The sequence below is a fragment of the Cryptotermes secundus genome, unplaced genomic scaffold, assembly GCF_002891405.2.
Source record: "Cryptotermes secundus unplaced genomic scaffold, Csec_1.0 scaffold131, whole genome shotgun sequence".
Lineage (NCBI taxonomy): Eukaryota > Metazoa > Arthropoda > Insecta > Blattodea > Kalotermitidae > Cryptotermes > Cryptotermes secundus.
In genome coordinates, this window is record NW_019742552.1 from 1,649,326 (window position 1) to 1,670,345 (window position 21,020).

At 37.9% G+C, this 21,020-nt stretch overlaps 1 protein-coding gene across 1 annotated transcript in view; it reads left to right on the forward strand.

Moving 5' to 3' along the window:
* The first annotated feature begins 131 nt into the window (after nt 1–131).
* Nucleotides 132–21,020, forward strand: part of LOC111873276 (tuberin) — an 89,829-nt gene continuing 68,940 nt past the window's right edge. The window contains exons 1-9 of the mRNA XM_023867849.2: nt 132–580; nt 812–948; nt 1,686–1,876; nt 4,136–4,333; nt 10,934–11,108; nt 12,760–12,960; nt 13,507–13,648; nt 14,555–14,706; nt 18,983–19,155. Coding sequence (XP_023723617.1) covers nt 502–580; nt 812–948; nt 1,686–1,876; nt 4,136–4,333; nt 10,934–11,108; nt 12,760–12,960; nt 13,507–13,648; nt 14,555–14,706; nt 18,983–19,155 — 1,448 coding nt within the window. The 5' untranslated portion in view covers nt 132–501. The remainder of the gene's footprint in view (nt 581–811; nt 949–1,685; nt 1,877–4,135; nt 4,334–10,933; nt 11,109–12,759; nt 12,961–13,506; nt 13,649–14,554; nt 14,707–18,982; nt 19,156–21,020) is intronic.

Here is a 21,020-nt window from a genome sequence, read left to right on the forward strand (position 1 = left end):
GTGGGGGGGTGATCAGCTCGTCGCAAGGCCTCTACCTGTACACAAACTAAACATCCATGCCCTGAGTGGTATTCGAACCCACGATCCCGGTTTCCAAGGGAGCGAAGACAGTACATGCCTTAGACCGCTCGGCTACCGTGACCGGCAATAAGTGTATCTATTGACCCTAAATCTATTACGTATCTAATCAACCATAGCACACAGCAACATTCTATCCTTACTCGTTTCATTAAGACTACTTTTCTCCAGTCAGTTCTGTTACCAACGTTTGCGGCTGTGTTTCAGTGTCACAGAATGACGGTTTGTCTACCATTCATGCCTACACAGCTGATCTTGTCACAAGTGTGAAATGTGGTTTGTGCTCCTGATCTTCCAAGATCATAACATTATTTCGTGAAAAGTATGTGGTTATACGTAGTTTACTAATTAATGTGTGTTATATAAATATTTATAGCCTATGTGTTCAATTTAATTCTGAACTGATAAAAGACTGCCGGAGAAATGAGTGCGAAAGATAAGGACAACAAAACTTTTCACGAGAAATTCAAACAGTTTTTCCGAATAAACAAAGGTGGAACAGGTAGGGAGAATACGTATGCATTTATTTACATCCCCCGGCTCTATTTAAAACTTCCCTTAGAAGATCCACTGTACCCTTTATTCGATTTCATTATTTGCTTTAGTCTAGAATGTGTATTCCATTACAGCAATTCCCAAAATTTGGAACATGTATTTTTGTTACCACTTCATGTTATGTTATATTTAGAGCAATATCTTACTACAGTGGCATGTTTATTTTCGTATCCTTTAGGTAACATCAAAGGCAGAGTGGATTTTGCCTTGACTCAAGACATTGAAAGAGACCTTAGTCCTGAAACCCCATTAAATCATCGCACGAAGGTTATGAAGGAACTGAGTGAGGCCGTTCTTAAGAACCGTCTTGAGGATGTAAGAGCTTAAAGTGACAGTTCTTCCATAGTTCTTATAGAATTTCGTAGGGTGACTAGAGAGAGGACTAAAAAAAATGTAAATGTAAAACTGTTGCTTAGCACTGAAAGTTATTTTTATTTTACCAGTTTTAAATGATTTTATGTAAAGGAGAGAGGATTGGTTTGTGGAATGATGTGTAACAACAGGTGAATATTGTGATTAAATTTCATAAGGGACTTGTTGTTCTTGAAAACAAAGTCTCTTTTTTTATACTTGAAATTACTAAATCACAAGAATCAGAATTGCGCAGTATACTGAAAATCTAAATTAATGTGAATTTATTGGGTACATAGGTTGTAAGACCATTCATATACTCTTCCAGTCCCCTATTCCTTCACGGTATTGTCTTGTGGTACGAGACAGAACACAAATCATTCTTTCCTATCCAGTTGCCTGTACAATTTGTGAGTTCTCATATTTCAAATTTCTATAGTGTTTTCTATTATGTTTTGAGTTATTAGGCATATGTGTATGTATGTGTGTAAATATGTCTGTTTAATCAAGTTATCCAAAATATACAGTTCTCTCTTCTTCACAGAATATTATCAGGTGAGGAGTGCAAAATTATGATGCTTAATTTTTTATAAACATGTTAATTAGAGTGCTATACATTTATTACTGTAAAATGTATATAAGTCTCACATCACACAACTTAATTCAATAATATTTTACTTCATGTTTATTCATTCTTTCAGAATTCAATAGAAAAGTTATGGGCATGTCTTCAAGATTTGTTACACCGTGAAGTTTCAAAAGAACATCGCCACCTTGCTTTTTCCTTTTTCCGTTGTCTTATTCAGGGACAGTATGACAAACTAGGGCTTATGAGGGCTCACTTCTTTCAAGTCATTAAGACACATGATCATCCAGAAGATGTAGCACCAAGGTATGTTATAATTCAGAACCCAGTGCCCATTACAATAATGAGGAGGAACATGTCAGTATTATTATGATATTTGTGAACTTTGTAGTATTGTACATGTTATGAAAAATTGAATCAGGCACCTTGCAAAGGAAAAATAGGCAGCTAGGGAAGAAATTTCTAAGCTGAAAGGAGGAAATGTCAGCAGTAACTTATGGAGCAGGATAATTCAGGAAATTTAGAAGAACCAAAAAATTCAAACTCCAGGTCCCATAGGTTCTCTGCAAATGATGCTAGTCAAGTTCAGCTGAACAAGAAATTCGGTATACTGGCAACAGATGCTTTGGAAGTTGGTCAGCAAACCCCATTTCTGTTGAAGCAAAAGGCAGGGAACTAAACTCATTCACAGTGAAGACAGAAAAAAATAAAAATAGGAGAAAGGTTTTCATTTCATGCATCCTGTTGTGTTATTATATACAGCACTTTATTAAATCTGTTACAACACAACATACAGTGTTCAAGGCTAAATTAGCTTTGCTACATGTTTCGGCTATTCATAGCCATCATCAGGCAAATACACAATCATCATGTTTACACACTAGTGAACTGCAATTGCGTAAGTTTGGATACTTGACAATTATCATATTATAAAACACATGGTATAAAATTACAATAAAATAAAACTTATTATAAAACAAGGGTTATTTCATAAAATAAGGTTAAAACTATTCAAGTGATAATCTATATCATGTAGTCAGTTGCAATCTTGTATTTTCCCGCAGACGTGGTATATTCTAGACTTTTATATGATAAACTGTTTGGAGGCCCGTGAAGTATAGTTTTAACATTAATTGTTCTTCCTTGACTGCCAAGGACTCTCTGCATTCTCGTTCATATTCTTGGTCTCCCTCTTGATTTGATTCTGTTTGGTTTTGTCAAAGTCAAAGTCCAAGTCCAAGCCACATTGCTACTGACAGTCAGTCAGTCAGTCAGTAAGTCTTGGGGCTCATGACCAGATATTTATTACTGTTTGACAGTTATGGTCTTGCTTTTGTGGGGTGTCCTCTCTGACAAGAGGATGGGTCTGTCTTTTACATATGCTGCTGGTCCTTGCCAGTGCAATCTTTCTTGGGTCCTAGTCCCCTGAGGCTCGTGGCCATATTTTACTGTCTCAGATTTGAGACTTCCCCTTTCGTTGCCTCCTATGACTCGCAGGGTCACAGTAAAGGTATTCGACCCAGCCTCCACACGGGCATGTCCTGACTCAAAATCAAAGTAAGAGTCTGTACCACTTATATAGTCTCAAGGTGGAACCTTAAAAATGCCACTTTATTTGTCAAGAATGCATATTTATTGGTCTGTTACCTACCAATGGGTGTTCTTTATTGTTATGTATTGTTGTACGCATTACCCAGCAATGAGCTGTTTACCAAGAATCTGTCTCCATGAGAATGTGTTTATCAAGCTGTTGCGCAGCAGTGGATCTATATATCACAATATCGTGCTGTACAGTATGGGCATTCCTACAGATCACTCAACAGTGTAATGAAATTAAATGCTTTTATATTTACTGATGAAATATCCAAGAATATGGCTTGTGGATGTACAAAATCTGAAGCAGCTGTAACCAAAGTTTTAGTGCCAGCTTCTGTAAAAAAAACCATAAAAAAGGTAAAGTTATCCCTGTAACAGGCCATGAAGGCACATAGAGTTGTGAGATGCGCCAGCCACCCCTTACCCCCAGGAAGGCTCCTAGTACTCATTTCTGTTAGAGGTTGAGTTGACCCCAGGGCTATAGTGCTGCTGAAAGGATTAAATCATAAATATGGTAAATTTATATATGCTTGGAGGATATGCTAACATTCTTCCTTTTTATTCTGTGGCAAGTGATGCTTAAAACCATGGCCAGAGCAAACTCCCAGTTACATTAAAGTATTGGACACCAAAACATGGTGTACGAAACAGTCGTAGATATTTATGATGACCTGAATGAAACATCAGCTGGGATATCCCAACAAGTTAAAAGTGACTGCTGTTGGCTTGATGACTGGAGAATTCCTCTTTGCCACAATGTGCAGACCAGCTTTAAGACTCTCCCAGCTTCTTTATCCCCAGGGATAAAGCAGCTGCCAAATGTTGATGTCCATTCACCTCCATATAATTCTGAAGGTAGAGGAAGAATGGAATTATATAGCTACAAGGAATCCAAGCCTTATAGTGCATTGTAGTACCAATGTGTTGTCCTTCAGTATGTGCAAAATACAATACTTTTTGTTGTTCCAGATTTGAGCTGTTGCAAAGTCTGACAGAAAATGGGAAAGACATTCTGTACTTTGAGGAAGAGGTGGGACCTTTCCTCCTTCACTGGATGCCAGCTGTAACTGGTGTTGCTCGCACAAAGGAATTCCTCTCAATGCTTGTAAATGTCATCAAGTTTAATGCGGCATATGTTGATGAGGATGTTATTTCTGGTCTTGTTCAGTAAGTGCCGTTTCATCAAATTTTAGCATCTCCCCTGCATAGGTGAAGGCCTTTGGCAAACATCTGAAGTATTAAAGGTGATATATTAGTGATAATACAAGTACAGGATATTCCAGAGTACTTTACAGACTCTTGGTAGTGGCGTAATAGGAAAATTACTGCACATCACTGGGAAAGTGAAAGTTTGATAGGTGAATGAGAATGTCTTCATGAGTATATAGTTTGTCAGTAAATTCTGTGTACTTACTGCTGTTTCAGATAGGTTGCTGAAGGTGATTTCTTCCAACATGTTGCCACATGTTAGTGACTAGACATCTGGTTGGGATTGATAATTGGATTTATTGAACATCTATGACTCATAATTACAAATAATTATAACACTGTCACTAATCTTCACACTCTACAGATCTCTAGCACACTATAAGACTTCTCAGTCTGTTTTGTCTTCACCAGTCATTGTTGGTACCAGCTTCTAGTGGTGGAGATTCCTCTACTTCCATGCGCATGGCTATTCACAGACTGCTGACACTTGACTCATGACTGACTTCCAATTGTGACTCAAAGTCAAAGTTTCTTTACAACTGACGGTTTACCAACAATCAGTTTGTCTCGGCGCCAAGCCCTTTGAGACTCACAACCAAAGATTTTTTTTTCCCACTGAACCCTTGAGATCATAGTCCTTATATAACATCCTCTCTGGCAAGAAGGTGGGTTTGTCTCTTGTGAATACGTATGCTTGGTCTTTTGTCAAGCGTGCATATGACACATATAAGATGTTACTGAAAATTCTTTCTTTTGCACTATATGCAAGTCCTGTCAGTACTGGCTTTGTAAGGGAGATCATGCCAATGTTACTTATGCTACAATGGCAGCTTAGTTGCTTGAACAGTCACAGGCTTGACCACCACCAAATTTAAGTCTCATATATATTCTGTCCATCTTCGCTTTGTCCTGTTTTGCCAACATGTTCATTCTCTTGATGTGATATGATTTCCACTTGTTGACTGCACAATTTTGTTGTATAATCTTACAAATCGCAGACTGGTGCATATTTCAGAAAATTTCCATTGGTGCAGAGAATGTTGTTTTGTACATGCTGCAATTTTAAGAGGCAGGTATCTACCGCTAATTCCCAGGCGGGGCAAGCATAAGTCATTACTGATCTGACCAGTGCCTTAAGGAGGGTTAGTTTAATATTGGCGCTTAAATGCTTGCTTCTGAGTAGGGAGTAGATTCCAATAAATGTTTTGCAGCCCTTGGCATCAGTCATCTGTGTGTGCAGTCTCCATGTAATCATCTTATCAAAGATTACACCCAGATATTTTACATGATTGATGAAGGGGACATTACATCCAGTCATTGTAAGATGAGCCTTAGGGGATTGAAGTATATGAGAAATGTAGATGTCCTGAATCTTGTCTTCATTGATTTTTATGTTCCAGCGCTCACACTACATCTCAGTAGCATTGAGGCCTCACTGCAGCTTTCTGAGAGCATAACCCTCTTTATAGTCTGTTGCATTTATATAAAGGTGTCATCAGTGAAGAGACATAGAAAGACACCAGGTGTTCAGGGCATATTATATATATACTACCACAGTCAATAAGTTCGTGGAATGGCTGCAAAGCATTGTACGGGAATTTACTGTCAGTATGTTTCAACAATGTTTTCAACAGCTATATCAACGTTAGCAGACTTGCATAGCGGCCAACGGCAACTATTTTGAGGGCCAGTGTGGATCTGTGTAAGTGTATGTGAATACCTTGTAATATGGTGCGATGAAACCACATTCCACGAACTTAATGACTCTACCATGTATATACTCTACATTGTGGGGAACAAGACAGAACCCTGTGGCACCCCTGCTTATATATCCCTTGGCATAGACATTTCACCTTGGACCAAAACTCTGAATTTTCTCTAGAAAGAAAAGAGCTAATATGCTTGATTAGACTGATCGGAAATTTTAAATCTGATAATTTACATGCAAGCAAAAGTGCTATGTTGTATTGAAGCCTTTTCACTATCCAAGAATACAGCTGCCATAAACAGGTTATTGTTGAAATTTAAGGTTACATGGTCCATGAATCTCATACATTGAATTGTTGTGCTGTAATGGACATGGGAACAAACTGGCCTGTATTAACCATGCCTCTTTCTTCAGTATGCCTTTGGACTATTTTCAGAATAATTTTCTTGAATACCTTATCTGTTGTAGATAAGAGGCTAATCAGACATAAATTTTGAGGGAATCTGGGTTCCTTACAAGGTTTCGGTAATGTTATGACTTTTGCTTCCTTCCAAGGCTTTGGAAAGTAGTACAGCTGAAGACAGTGAGTAAATAAATGTATCAGATGTACCAGTGGTCTTTTTAGAGGATGCCTAAGTCATTCGTTTGGAATACCATCAAGTCCCCACGCCTTTCTCAATTTCGATGAATTTGCTAATTTGTGTATATCACAAGGTCTTGCTTTTCTCAATGGTGTGTCATCTACAGATGTGAGCAGATCTTGGACTCTGGTCTCTACCTGTCACTCATGGTTTTCATCACATGGGTCATGAGATGTGAACAGGTTTTCTGAACAATCCACAATCACATTGGCTTTCTCATTCAGGTGGTGTGTTATTCCTAAAGGTCCATGAATAGTGGTTTGTGCCTTTGATCCATCCCTTTTCATAAGCAATTTCACAATAGGCCACAGTGCTTGAGGTATGACCTCATAATTCCCTATTTTTGTTTCCTACTATTTGAGTGCCTTCTACCGGTCAGTTGTCTGATGGTTGGTGACACAGTTAATTGCCACAGTTGGCTTAACCTCCACTGATGTTTTAGCAGACCCTCCAGACCAGGTGGATCCTTATTAAGGTCAAAGAGTGTAATTTTGCTTGTCGATGGCCTGTATGCCAAAGCTGTAGAGGAAGTACAGTCATGGGCCTCTTTATCGGCTTCTTCCCTTCATTTAATTTGGATTGTAGGTGAAATGAATTTGGAAGCCGGCCTGTGACACTGCTCCCAATCTGTTAATTTGTTAAGTGGGTCCAAAAGATTCCTGGTTCTAACATGATCAGTAAGTAGAAGATGATTGATAGGTGATCAAGTGCAGAATGTCAGACACAGTGACTTCTGACAGCTGGACATTTTTGTACACAACAGTATTGAGCATGTCACCATTTCCCACAGGAGAGCTGCTGCAATTTTAGACTCATTTATTTGCATTAAATTCAGTAGTTTCACACCTGAAGAGTTGGCAACTACACTATTCCAAATGGATGTTTAGCATTCAGATCTCCTGCCAGTAGCAACTTATGTCTAAAACGTAAGAGCTCAGTAATGTCTGCATCATTCCAGGCATGGTCTGGTGACTTGTAGACTGCTGCAAGTAGTACATCACTAATACTAATCGGCATGTAAATCCCTGTGGCTTCTATAGAAACAAGTATAGGCAAGTCTCCATAGTTGTGGGAAATACATTTCTCTCACTGCAATGACAGTTCTGCATTTTCTTCCTGGGAAGCCATCAGTCAGATGAAAGTGATAATTTGGAATAGAGAACCTATCATGGCGTTTGAGATGTGTCTCTGAAAGCACAGCCATATCTGTTTGTGTCTTGCAGCTCTTTTGCTGAGCTCATAGCTCTCCCTCCAAATGCCATTTATGTTAATTGCTATGACTTTGAGTGGCCTATGAACTCTACAAGCCATTTTCTTTCATTAAGTTAAGTACCATTTTTGTAATGACCTTAATTTTATCTTTTTCTGACACATCTTGACTGAGCACTGTCATGATCTGTTGCAATACAGTGGCAACTTTTAATGTGTCATTATTAGTTGAACTGGAAGCCTGTACTGCCAGACCTGTTTTCTGAAATTCCTGCTGTGGCAGATGCTGCTGCATGGGCTGCCGCGCACTTTTCTCATCTGTCTGCGGTGCCTGTGGTTAGTGGTGTCATGTGTCGATGCAGTGCAGCTGCACAGGACTGCTCTGATGAGGTGAGCTTAGAGAACGTCCCCCCAGAGGATCCCTTGGGAGCTCGTTTTGCTCTTCTCCTTTACAGTTCTCCTTTCACGTGGCTTCTGCCCCAATATGATGCTGGATGAGATTGCAGCAGCGTGGCATAGATTCTGCATTTATCTTTTCAGGACATTCCTTGTGCAGGTGGCCACCACTGCACCACAAACATCAAGGGGGTTGCTTGCAGTTGGCCCATACATGGCCAGAGTTTTGGCAGTTGTAGCACTGGGTAAGGCCAGTTTAAGCTGTATATAACTCTACCTTGATAAAAATATGGTTCAAGCTATTCAACTTGTATATCTCTTGAGATTTTATGTTTCTTGTTAAAGTAACAAGGAATAGAGGGAGAGTTTCCACATGGGTTTGTCCATTGGGTGCTCTTTGAGTGGCTGTTGTTTGTCTCACGTTGATGACATTGAAGCCTAAGTCCTCAAGGTTGTTGGAAATATCATCTACTGGCTTGTCTGGGGGAAGGTGATGGATTACTGCCTTGATAGGCTTTACACAATTTGGAGAGAAGGTAAAATAGTGGAGATTATTTTTCTCCAGGTAGGTTTCCTTGGCTGAATAATCTGCCATTTCTTTTGTTCAATTTAATGTATTTCAGAACTCATACTATCCTTTGACATGTTCTTTTAAGTCACTTTGTAGCCAAATGAGGTTTATGGTGGAACTCATCACTGTTTATGGTGGCCAACCTGATTTTCTGGGAGCCTCTTCTTCTGGTAGACTGTTCTCTGCTCCACAAGTCTCCATGTCCCTGTCAATAGTTCTGAGAGGTGCAAAGAAATTGCAAGTTAACACTACTTTTGGATGCAAATTAACACTGCTTTCAAGGCAGCTTGAGAGCTGTGGATGTTGGGACTGGTTTAGTCAACTTCTTGGCTAGCTTTGAGGTATTGTTAGAGATATGCCTTTTGCATCTCTTTAGTGCCTAGAAGTCATCATGCTGGACCATTCCACTGAGGTTTTGTTCACTGCGCTACTTTGTCCTGCCTGTGCACTCACCTTAAGGATGGCCTTCATTTCATTCAGTGTTACTGTGTACATGCTGCAGAGTGTACTAAAAGACAGCTTCACGTCTAGAGCTTTGCAAATGTTCGCTCTGTTCTTTTCCACACTGCTTACAATAGAGGTCCACTCAGAGCTTTCCCCCACTTAGCCAGTGTGTATCCAGCCAGGATCTCAGTGTCACTGAGTACTTTATGTACTTGTATTACAGCAGCTACTTCTGGGTGTTTGTTCATGATGGCATGAGGTGAAGATTTCAGTGATGCTAGCTTCTGTCTCCAATATTTCCAGCATCACGGTACTGGGATGTGTGCCATCTTGGTGTACAATCAAATTAATTGCATATTTTGTTGTTTCACACAGCACTGCGCACAACCACGGCCGGGCATCAAACTTCACCAATGCCACCTTCGCCAAACGGGAGTTGGCCTTAAACACAAAAAGATGTAAAGTGAAATCCTTAAAAATCATTCTCTCCAACACACATTTCTTGATTTACTTCATATTACCTCCTACCATTCTGTTGCATCATGTATATCATTTTTACAGGGAGATTGTTTTAGAGCCCCCGCAAATTATGCAGTTAGAAACACCTCCTGTGAACTTGCCCAGCATGCATTTGGATTGGTTGTGTGGCCAACATGCCAACAGCTGTGCACATTACAATTTGTCTTCAGTATCACCCCACTAAATTTTCAAAAGCTACCATGAAGTGAGCTTATGTGTTGTATGTCAACCAATAGTAAACCTGACCCTAAGTTTTGTTAACTAATGTTTTTGTAGAATGCAGAAGTCTACACACATGCATGCATGTGCATGTGCACACACATACACATACACACAACATATTAAGTGGTCCTTTGTCACCAGAGCATGTCATGTTGTCAGGTTGCAGATGGAGGCGGTCATCTCAAGAAATGAAGTACAGCAATAAATATATTAACTAAACAGATGTGAAAAGCTGGCGGAGATTATCCGTCTTTCTTGTGAATTGAGTGGGGAGCTATCAACTCCCCGCCATAATAAAGCACATGTGACTAAATATTACACAGGGTCTTCAAGTGAGAGAAGGCTGTAGAATATTCCATAATGAGCAACTTCATAATTTCTGTTCTTCACCAAATTGTTACACAGGATGATCAGATCATGGGTGATGAGAGGGGCAGGGCATATAACACGGGAACTGAGAAGTGTGTACAAAATTTTGTTCAGAAAAATCTGTACAGAAGAGATTGCAATAAATTCCCAGTTATCTGGTATCGAAGCATCCAAAATTCTTATGAGCTGGTAAACATTACAAAGAAAATAATGATTACAAACATAGCAACAGTGTGAAACTTTGATGTTATTTGAGGCAAATTTCATGTTGCTGGAATCTTCACTAGTCAGAATTCTACACTTAAATGGATCCCAGAATAATATAGTTATGAATATATATATATATAGTTTTATACAGACTATCTGTTATACAATTTGAAGGAAAATGGGCATCATAAGTTTTTCCAGGAATTTTTTATTTGTGTAGTGTATGGAGACTAGCTCTGAAAAGATTAATATATCAGATGGTATGTTTCCAGGAATACATGTTTCCTTTGCTCTTATATGAACTCAGAGGAAGTGGTGCTGACATGCCTCCAGGTGCTGGATACAGTTGTCTGTTACAGTACGTTGCCTTCTGACTCTCTCCATACATTCATCAGTGCCCTTTGTCGGACTGTCAATGTAGAAGCTTACTGTCAGAGCAGCTGGAAGGTAAATAAATTATACAAACCACATTGAACAAATTTTGATACATTCATTGCCTATACAAAAAATTTAATAATTGTCTATTACAGGGGTGAGGGGTACTTATTCAGAAATTGCATCACATCACTCTACAAGAAACCGACATGTTGGTGGCTTTCAGCATGGTCTCACTGTTTACCATAGTCCCAGCAAAAGACACAATACCGTTGCTGTCATAGTTCTCTCATCAGAGAGGTCCTCACCACAACATATTTTCTTTACAATGGCTCATCTCATGACCAGTGAGATTGTGTAGCCATGGGATCAGCCATCACCCCTGTAATAGCCAACATCTACATAGAATCCTTTGAACAGCAGGCCATAAGCTTGGCAGCCAAGAAGCTAGCACATTGGTGCAGATATGTGGATAACACATTTGTCATTTGGCCACATGCAAGGAAGAGCTCCCACTAGTACCCCATTAGTTCATGCTCAGTTCCAATCATGAACCATGGGTGCTATATAGATGGGATGGTTTGGATCCAATGTCACATCAAATCCTGATAATGGGGACAGAGGTGCCCCCTGAAATGTCAGTAATTTTTAACCAACTGACATGGCTGATAGCCATGAAGTGGGAAAGTGTGTTGCTTTTGTTAAAGTAATTTTTTTTTTTTTTTAAAATGAAAAATAACAAGATGGCCATGCAGAAGTTTTTTTTTTTTTGGTGATAATTAACCGTTGAAGCTGGGCATGTGCTATTTGGTTCAAGGATAGAACACACACACACACCCACATTATGTATGGAATATTGTTTGTAAATCAACAATTACAGACATGGTGATGATGCAGAATGCTGACAATATATCTTACAAATGTAACACATGCAGAATCTATGCTTAAATTGTTTGTTCTTCAGAAAAGAAATAAAGCTGTAATAAAAGAGTATTAGATATGACTAGAAGTATATATAGAGGAAAGTGTGCTTTATGAGTTCTGCTTTAAACTCCTTGTTCTCTGTTGCAAATGTTTACAACGGTGATAACATAATTCTTCACATTAATCATGACTGTTATTTCAGATATTGTCCATCACCTTCAGTTAATTCAAATAAGAGTATTTCAGAAGCATCCAGTTTCCAAAATATGTTGGAATTAACAGAAGATAATAAACATTTGCCAAAATAATTGTCTTTTTTTTAACAAGTCATCATCACAAGCATTTAAACTTAGCTTAATTCTTCTCATGTTTTCCTTTCTGGATTTGCATCTTTTGTTTATTTTTAATTGTTATCAGTGCAAGTTGGCACTTCCCTTATTTCCAATTTTCAGTGTTACAGAAACATATGGATCAGAAGGATAGATGAATGAGGCTTCATTTTATTTCCCATGTACTAGCCACTGGTGAAATTTCGGACTTTTGGGGTGGGGTTTCTGCTGAAGTTATACTGGGCGTATGTAGAAGTACATTTATTTCTATGAAGTTGTCACCATTTGTAGGGTAGGACAGAAACTGAATGATTGTGGACTTATCAACATACTATGAAGTAATGAATTCCTGTAAAAACAGTAGTATGAACATAGTTGATTTTTTAGTTTTGAAGGTTGTGTGGGTTTTCATCAATTTGTGCTGACTAGACTGATTTATGAGAGTTTTGTGTATAATTTTTGCATTCTAGGTGATGCGTAACTTACTAGGAACTCACATGGGTCACTCTGCATTGTACACCATGTGTCGGATACTTGAAGATCCAGGAGCTGCACATGATGTGTGCTTGTTACGTGGAGCTGTGTTTCATGTCAATATGGGTCTGTGGGGTACCAAAAGGGTCACAAGACTGAAGTGTACTTTTTCTTCAGTCCTACCTTCATTTCTCTCTGTGAGTATATCCTAATGCATTAGGTGTGCTTTTGTTTTTGGAAGTTTTGTATTTATTGTTTTAGTGTGGCAGTAATGCATCCAACTTGCATATGGGAAAACTACAAAATATCTCAGGTCAGCCTGTAGCTGAACTTAGACTGTAACTAGGTACGTTCAGAGTACAAATCAGGCAAATTGCTGCTGAATGTACTTGCTCAGTGACTTGTTTTGTGTTTATATCTGAAAACAGTGTGCACTGTCTTTTAACCCTTTGAGCTTCAACTTAACATGTGTGAAGTATGTGAACATTTCAATATTACAGTGAATTTTTTCCAAGCTTTGACTCAAACAGAAGAGTTAGACACTCTTCCTGCCAAGTCATGCTCACCCGTAAAGCATAAGTATACTTCACAGCTGCACTAGAACTCACTGTGGACCATAAGAGACCTCCAGGAATGTGTTCTAGTTTGATATATCCCTTGCCTAGAACATGTATTGTGTCATAATAGGCAAATGTTTTTTCTTCACTTTTTGAAGCATTATTTTAAGTGTTGTTGGTTTGCAGGCACTGGAGAGAAATCATTCAGTTGTTACATATGAAGTGATGTTGAGTATTCAGCGCCTAGTAAACAAGTATGGTGTGGAGCTCCAGGATCCAGCTTGGGATCTAGTACTGTCCATCACTGAAGCTATCATCAAATACATAGGTTTATATTCTGATTGCAGTTTTATCATCATTAACATACTTTCAGAAGTATTTCTATGGAATTCCATTAACATAATCTGAAAAAATATGTATAAATTTTGAAGTACAATGTTCATGTGTCCTCTTTCCAGTACTAACTCCTTATCCACCATCTTCTATAATTATAGAAATATAAATTAATTATTTTTTTATTTTTCATGGTTTATATAGAACTGATTTAAGAAGACTGATTAATAATCTGCCGCAGATTTTGGCTGTGTAACTTACTAAGCAATACTAGAGTAATACAAGGAGTCCTGGGAGGACCAAATCACCTACTTTCATCTGATATGACATGGACTGCATAGAAACCAACACAGCCAACAGTTTTTCTATTTTTGCATGTGTATTCATTGCCGTGTTAACATTTTTACTGAGCTGTTGCCTAGCATTGATAGGATACCCTTATAGACACAGATTGATGGAAGGGATTTATGAAGTATACCATTGAGATTGGCTCAGGTGCCAAGTTTCATAAAGATTAGTTCAACTATTCAGAAGTTGATAAGGGGGGATACACAGACACACATACAGCATGGTGATCACATAGGCCTACTTTCGTATTTCTTCAAAATAAAGAATTTAGGCTAAAAACCCACAATATGGTGCTCCCACATCATAATTTGTTTCCTTTATCCTTACCTTGTGAACAGAGGCTAGAAAGTAAGACCATATCTGTAGGGGTTAGAAACGAAATTAATTAGTGAAATCATATTCGTTCTAGTCTTTGATATACATCAATTTTTTTTAGATAAACTGGGTTACTAATTTTTCTCAATAGATCACAGTAAACAATTATATGTTACATGTAACTGACTATTATCTATAGTGGTATTATATAGATGCCAATTTGGATTTTTATTTTCAGGAACAAATTCTCATACAAACCAGATGTCATTAATAGAAAGTCACCTTCATGACACAATATGCACCATTGAGCAGCAAATTGAACAGGGTCAGTTTAATGGCTCAGTGTGCAGAGTGTATGAACTGATAGAGAGGTGTTCTTCATCCCGACCAGTATGTAACATCAGTAACTATACATATATTTTTTATGTTGCATGTGAATTGTGATGATCTCCATGATTTCCTATCTGATCACAGTGTAAAAGCTGGGGAGAACTTCTGTTTTGGCATATGTGTATTATTTAGATCCCATGTGGTCACATTGTTGGTCTGTGCCTAGTCAAGCCAGTTTATGAGTTTAGCAAGGGAAGATCAGCTGGCAAAACACAAGTTTAGACCACTGACTTCATTTATTAAGGTATGCAGAGTTAACTTATTCTCATTGTCATGGATTGCTTAAAACTAAATACAGTTGACACAGTTCTTGATCCATTGAAGCAAGCAGGTTGGTGTACTGGTAACACTCTAGACTAATATCAAGGAGGTAGTCAGTTTGAATCTCAACTAGGGCACCAGCTGTCCTGACTGAAGTATTCCATAGTTTTCCTCAGTCCCTGCATGCAAATGCAAAAATAATACCTCAGTTAAGTTCATTTCCAGTTTGTTATTTACCGATCTTCCTACCATTTGACACTATATGATCGAAGATACTGACACCATCCTAAAATAAACCACAACTTCGATCTGTTGTATGTGTGCATGGTGACATGGAAGAAGCCAGTTTAGGACTGAGTGTAGATGAAATTGTTGCAGAACTCTGTTTGAAAATATTCTCAGATATTTTAGTAAGAAACTTTATACTTTTCAATTGAATGGCAGTCGTGATATTCTCTTCTTCAGTTGCACTGCATGAGGGTTCATGTTTGAGAGAGACCTCACTCAGAAACATTGTCAGACCATCTCCTGGTATCCCACATGAAGACTGAAGCTGCCTTACATAAGTAAATGAAAAATGAAAGCATATATTTTTTCAATGTTATATTTTAGCGTCCTGTTGCACTGATTTATGTCCATGATTTATTCCAGCCGTCTTACAGTGCACACACTCATCCACTTCACTCTTCACTCCTGCAATACATGTTTCGGCACAAAGGTGCCATCCTCAGGTGCTCTTCGATTTATGTTAAACTACTTCACTGCATGCCTTGCTGTTTTCATACTAAAATAACTAAAATATATGTTCATCATATATATTGATAAATATTAAATATTAAAAATATTAAAACTGTTCAGGATTTTTTATCCCTACGTCGCATCTCAATACGCGAGTCACNGACTCGCGTATTGAGATGCGACATAGGGATAAAAAATCCTGAACAATTTTAATATTTTTAATATTTATCAATATATATGATAAACATATATTTTAGTTATTTTACTATGAAAACAGCAAGGCATGCAGTGAAGTAGTTTAACATAAATGGAAGAGCACCTGAGGATGGCACCTTTGTGCCGAAACATGTAGTGCAGGAGTGAAGAGTGAAGTGGATGAGTGTGTGCACTGTAAGACGGCTGGAATAAATCATGGACATATATTTTTTCACAGCAGAACTTCATGGATAGTAGCATTAAGTGTCCACAACTGGGACAGAATTTTAAAATAGACTGATGTACAGTACAATCATTTGTGGTGACCTGTGGCTTGATATGAATTAGTACTAACTGATGAAGGATATAGATGAAAACAAAGGTGAAGTGGTCTCCTAGTTTAAGCACTTTGTCTTGAATGCACATAAGAAGAGTAAAAGTAAAGTAACATGCTTTCTTAACCTTGGCGCTTGATTTAAGTGCATGGTCAGATTCACACTCAATTTCTAAGGAAAAAACTCCCAGTACCAACTGACTAAGAGACTGGGTGGGCCCCATAGGTTTTCTGGACATGGTTTATGTTTCAGGACATTAAACCTCAATTATTTAGCCTACATCCAGTCATCTTATTAATAGAACTATAATGTGATCTGTACATGATAACAAGTGGCATTAGTGTCTTAATTATAACAGAATGTTAGCATTTTTCTGTTTAGTTTTAGACAACAGAATTTGATCCTTATTTTGAATTTGTCATAAATTAATGTAAAATTTTGGTGAGATTTGAGGTAACCACCAACCATGCTACATGTTCTCTTACCCTAAAGACCACAATATGCAGTAAACAGCAAATTTCAGTAATTCCTGTAACAGTTACTGCATTTGCTTTGTAAAAGTTAGAATATGCCTCAAGTCTAGTAGACAGCATGCAGTAGTACTGTCATTTGAATGTCCAGAGGAATCTTCGGTTTATTCAGGAAGAGTGAAGTTTTAACATACAGTCAAATAGATTTTTTTGCATTGGTCAGATACTGGAGAAAAAATTGGAGTACAATACGGCAGTACATCAGTCATTCATAGACTTCATGAAAGTCTATAATTCACTTCAAGGGAATTATTGTACAATATTCTGATGGAGTTTGGGGTACCCATGAAACTAATTAAGCTGATTAAAATGTGTTTAAACGACATGTAAACTCCATATAGGTAAATATTTGCCTGATAATTTTCCTATCCAAAATTATCTAAAGCAGGGAGATGCTTAATCACCACTGCTTTTCAGCTTAGCCTTAGAATATATCATTAGGAAGGTCCAGGAAAATCGGGTGAGACTGAAATTAAATGGGACACAACAGCTGCTGGTCATTGCTGATGATGTGAATCTGCTGGGAGATAACATAGATACCATAAAGAGAAACACAGGAACTTTAATTGATTCTATTAAAGAGGTTGGTCTAGAAGGAAACACAGAGAAAACCCAGTGTATGTTGCTGTATTGTCACCAGAATGCAGGGCAAAATCATGACATAAATACCTTTGAAAATATGACACAGTTCAAGTGTTTTGGAATTACAGTAACAAATCAAAATTTGATTCAGGAGTAAATTAAGAGGAGTTGGAATTTGGGCAATGCTTGCTACAGTCAGTCCAGAACCTTTTGTCTCCTTGTCTGCCGTCTAAAATCATAAAAATTAGAATATATAAAATCATAATTTTGCCTGTGGTTTTGTAAGGGTGTGAAACTTGGTGTCTGACATTAAGGGAGGAACATAAACTGATGGTGTTCGAGAATATCATGCTGAGGAGAATATTTGAACCAAAGCTGGAGAAAACTGCATAATAGGGAGCTTCATAACTTGTTCTCTTCACCAAGTATAATTAGGATGATCAAGTCAAGGAGGATTAGATAGGCAGGACATGTAGCAAATCTGAGGAGAAGAGGAATTCATATAGGGTCTTGGTGGGAAAGCCAGATGCAAAGAGACCACTAGGAAGATAAGACTCAGGTGACAGTATAATATTAAACTAGATCTTAGAGATAAGATGGTATATTAAGGACTTGATTGATCTGGCTTAGGAATTAGTCCAGTGGAGGGCTCTTGTGAACACAGTAATTAACCTTCAGGTTTATAAAATGCTGGGGAATTCTTGAGTAGCTGCACAACTGGCAACTTTTCAAGAAGGGCTCAACTCAATGTCGTTAGTGTCAGGTGTCACAGTCTCAGAGATTTGTTCTCTACATTCTTGTGTTTCAGATCTTTTAGTTGCAGGATATATGAAAAAATTAAATGCTGTAAAGACTGAGTGCATATATAAGAAGAAGATTCCAGAAATTTATGATGGAGCATACATAAATGAAGGGGAATCTTGATTTTTTAATGAATTTTTGCTGATTTTTCCCCCTGAATGCTAAAACTATAAACTTCTGTTTTTCTTGCTGTTGTTCAGTTTTTGTCAAGTCAATGCAAACTACAGGATAAGCAGTGAATTACCTGTTCTTTCATGAAAATTTTGGCATGCTATGCTTCATAGCTTAACCACACTTTTCAACAAATGTCCAGTAGATAGAATATAATTTTACGTGTACTTCTTGTGAGCTAACTTGTCCAATCTGCATGAAGACCAAAGTGGTATGCAAGATACCTCATTAGAGATACCTGTGGCTTTTATAAACATCAACACTTTGGCACTTAGAAGTTGGTTGATATCTGTGACACAGTAGATAAAGTCAGTATGAGTTGTTTAACAAGTTTCAATTTGCTGTGATTTTGTAAAAGATGCAACAAGACATAAATGGTTGGGAAACTTTGAAGGAAAAACCTACTTGAGAGACTATATATAGTTTGGAGGCACAATGTGGAATTGGACCTTACAGAAATTGGTTGTTATAATGTAAAGTGCATTCAACTGGCTTAGGAGAAGGTCCAATGGTAAACTTTTGTGATGACAGTGATGAACTTCAGGCTTCATGGCAACTTAGTTAACTGTCAATTGCTAAATGAAAACTCTCTAGTTAAATATACATGTATTTCCCCTTCATATTACTTTACTGTACTGGTTACTTTTTAACTCTATTTTGTAGGAGGCATCTGTTTTGCGTTTGGTGAACTACTTGGCAGCTTCCATTGTTCCAACACATTCACTATGGCTCAGCAAACTGAATTCATTACTTGAAAAGTACTTCATTAGAGAGACTAGGACGAACATCAGAGTGAGAGTGCTTGATATCCTTTCAAATGTCATCCACTCCAACAGGTATGCATGCCTATTTACTCATTTCACAAATGTTAACAGCAAATTTTCTTCTTAGTGCATTTTAAAAATTAATATAATTTCTGGAATATGGAATGAAATTTTTCTACAACACACACTTGCCAAGCTGACTAAACCTCAAAATCTGAGACATCATCTTCTGTCAGTGAGAAAACCATCACTTGTTTTTATTGAATAGCATTGTTTTGTATGCACACACATATATGGTTTTCTCTCTCTCTCTCTCTGAAGTGTTTCCCCCCCCCCCATTCTAATTATATTTTAGTTGATTTTAACTTTGCTGTGAGGAAAGATGGTCGTTATAAGACAGTAGACTGAAATTGCCTGCCTGTTCTTACAGCTCTATGCAGTTGTCCCCAGTTAAGGTTTCCATTACAAGAAAATAGCTCAGTGACGTATTTGCAGTAGATGTCAAATGAGCATTTGAACAATAAATCAAATACAGACATTAATGAAGCTACCACATATGCTGTGAGCCTTTAGACTTAAAGTAGTGACCACTGATCTTGCTATGTGGTTGCAGTCCAGCTGCATAATTAACATACAACAGGGCAAAGACCAGTATTGACAGTAATTAAAAGAAAGGGTGAGAAAATAAAATATAAATATACAGTAGACCCAGGGGTAAGGCTAGCCAAAGAATAAATTACAAACCAAGAGGTCTGTCAGGTGTGAGTGGAATAAAGAGTAGAAGGCCAAAATAGATGTTTAAAACAGTTAGATGCAATTTGGATAAACATACAACTTACCTCATGGCCCCAAACCACTGCAGGTTTGACTAGGCACCCCTTGGATCCCAATCAGTAGTTACTATGATAACTAAAGCAGCTTGTTACTTTGCATATAAAGTCATAAATGAACTTCCATCATTCTTCAGTGTGCTTGCAGGCCTAATGAACAGGTAGAGGGAGGTAGTAGGCAGGAAACTTCTGTGTAGTAAGACTGGATGGAAAGCACAGATACACAGAAAGGCAACTACAGGCTGTTTTATAGGCAGGATGGACCCAAGAATTGATCTCTGTGTGGTGATAAAGAGAAAGATTCCATTCCTTTCAGGACCCAGACCCTGATTATCCGTCCTATAGCCAGTCACCTTGTTGACTGCTTATAAAGCACTTATTTTTGCATCAAATGTGAAATGTATCATAAGCATTCTCAAAGTAATATTATCATGTGTAGGGGGTATGGGTGACTAATAATTGTGGATTCTGGATTTAATGATTAGGTTTGTTTGAAATCTATATCTCAATTACAGCAATTCTTATTGCTGTTGATTTAATATTTATTTCTTAATTAATCACACTGAACAATTACAATAAAGATGGAATGATTAGACAACAACTGGAAAAATAAGAGATACATATCATTGCATCCCTCCTGACCTCAAGCATTAAATGTTGTCTCTTTCAATCAAATTTCCCCACCATAATTATGTATTTCTCATTCTCATGTGCATGTTAAATATGCAGGCCTTTATGATGTCTGCAGTTTGAGAATATTCATCATCATCATCAGTAATCTGTCAAGACGACAGGTCCACAGTCTCTTTCAAAACAATTCCTCCACTTAATGCGATCTAGAGCTTTCTCCTTCACATGACAGTATCCTCTTCTGTCCCCAAGGTCATCCAGCATCTTCTTACGTCTTCTTCCTCGTCTTCTTGTCACTTCTATCCGCCCATCTATCTTTCCTTCGATAGCTTCTTTTAGAAGGCAGTTTCTGCGTAAAACATGACCAATCCAATTAGCCTTCCGTTTTCTTATTTCATGTAGGATATTCCTCTGCTCACTGACTCTAATTAACACTTCTTCATTTCTCACATAATCGGTCCAACTGATCTTCTCCAT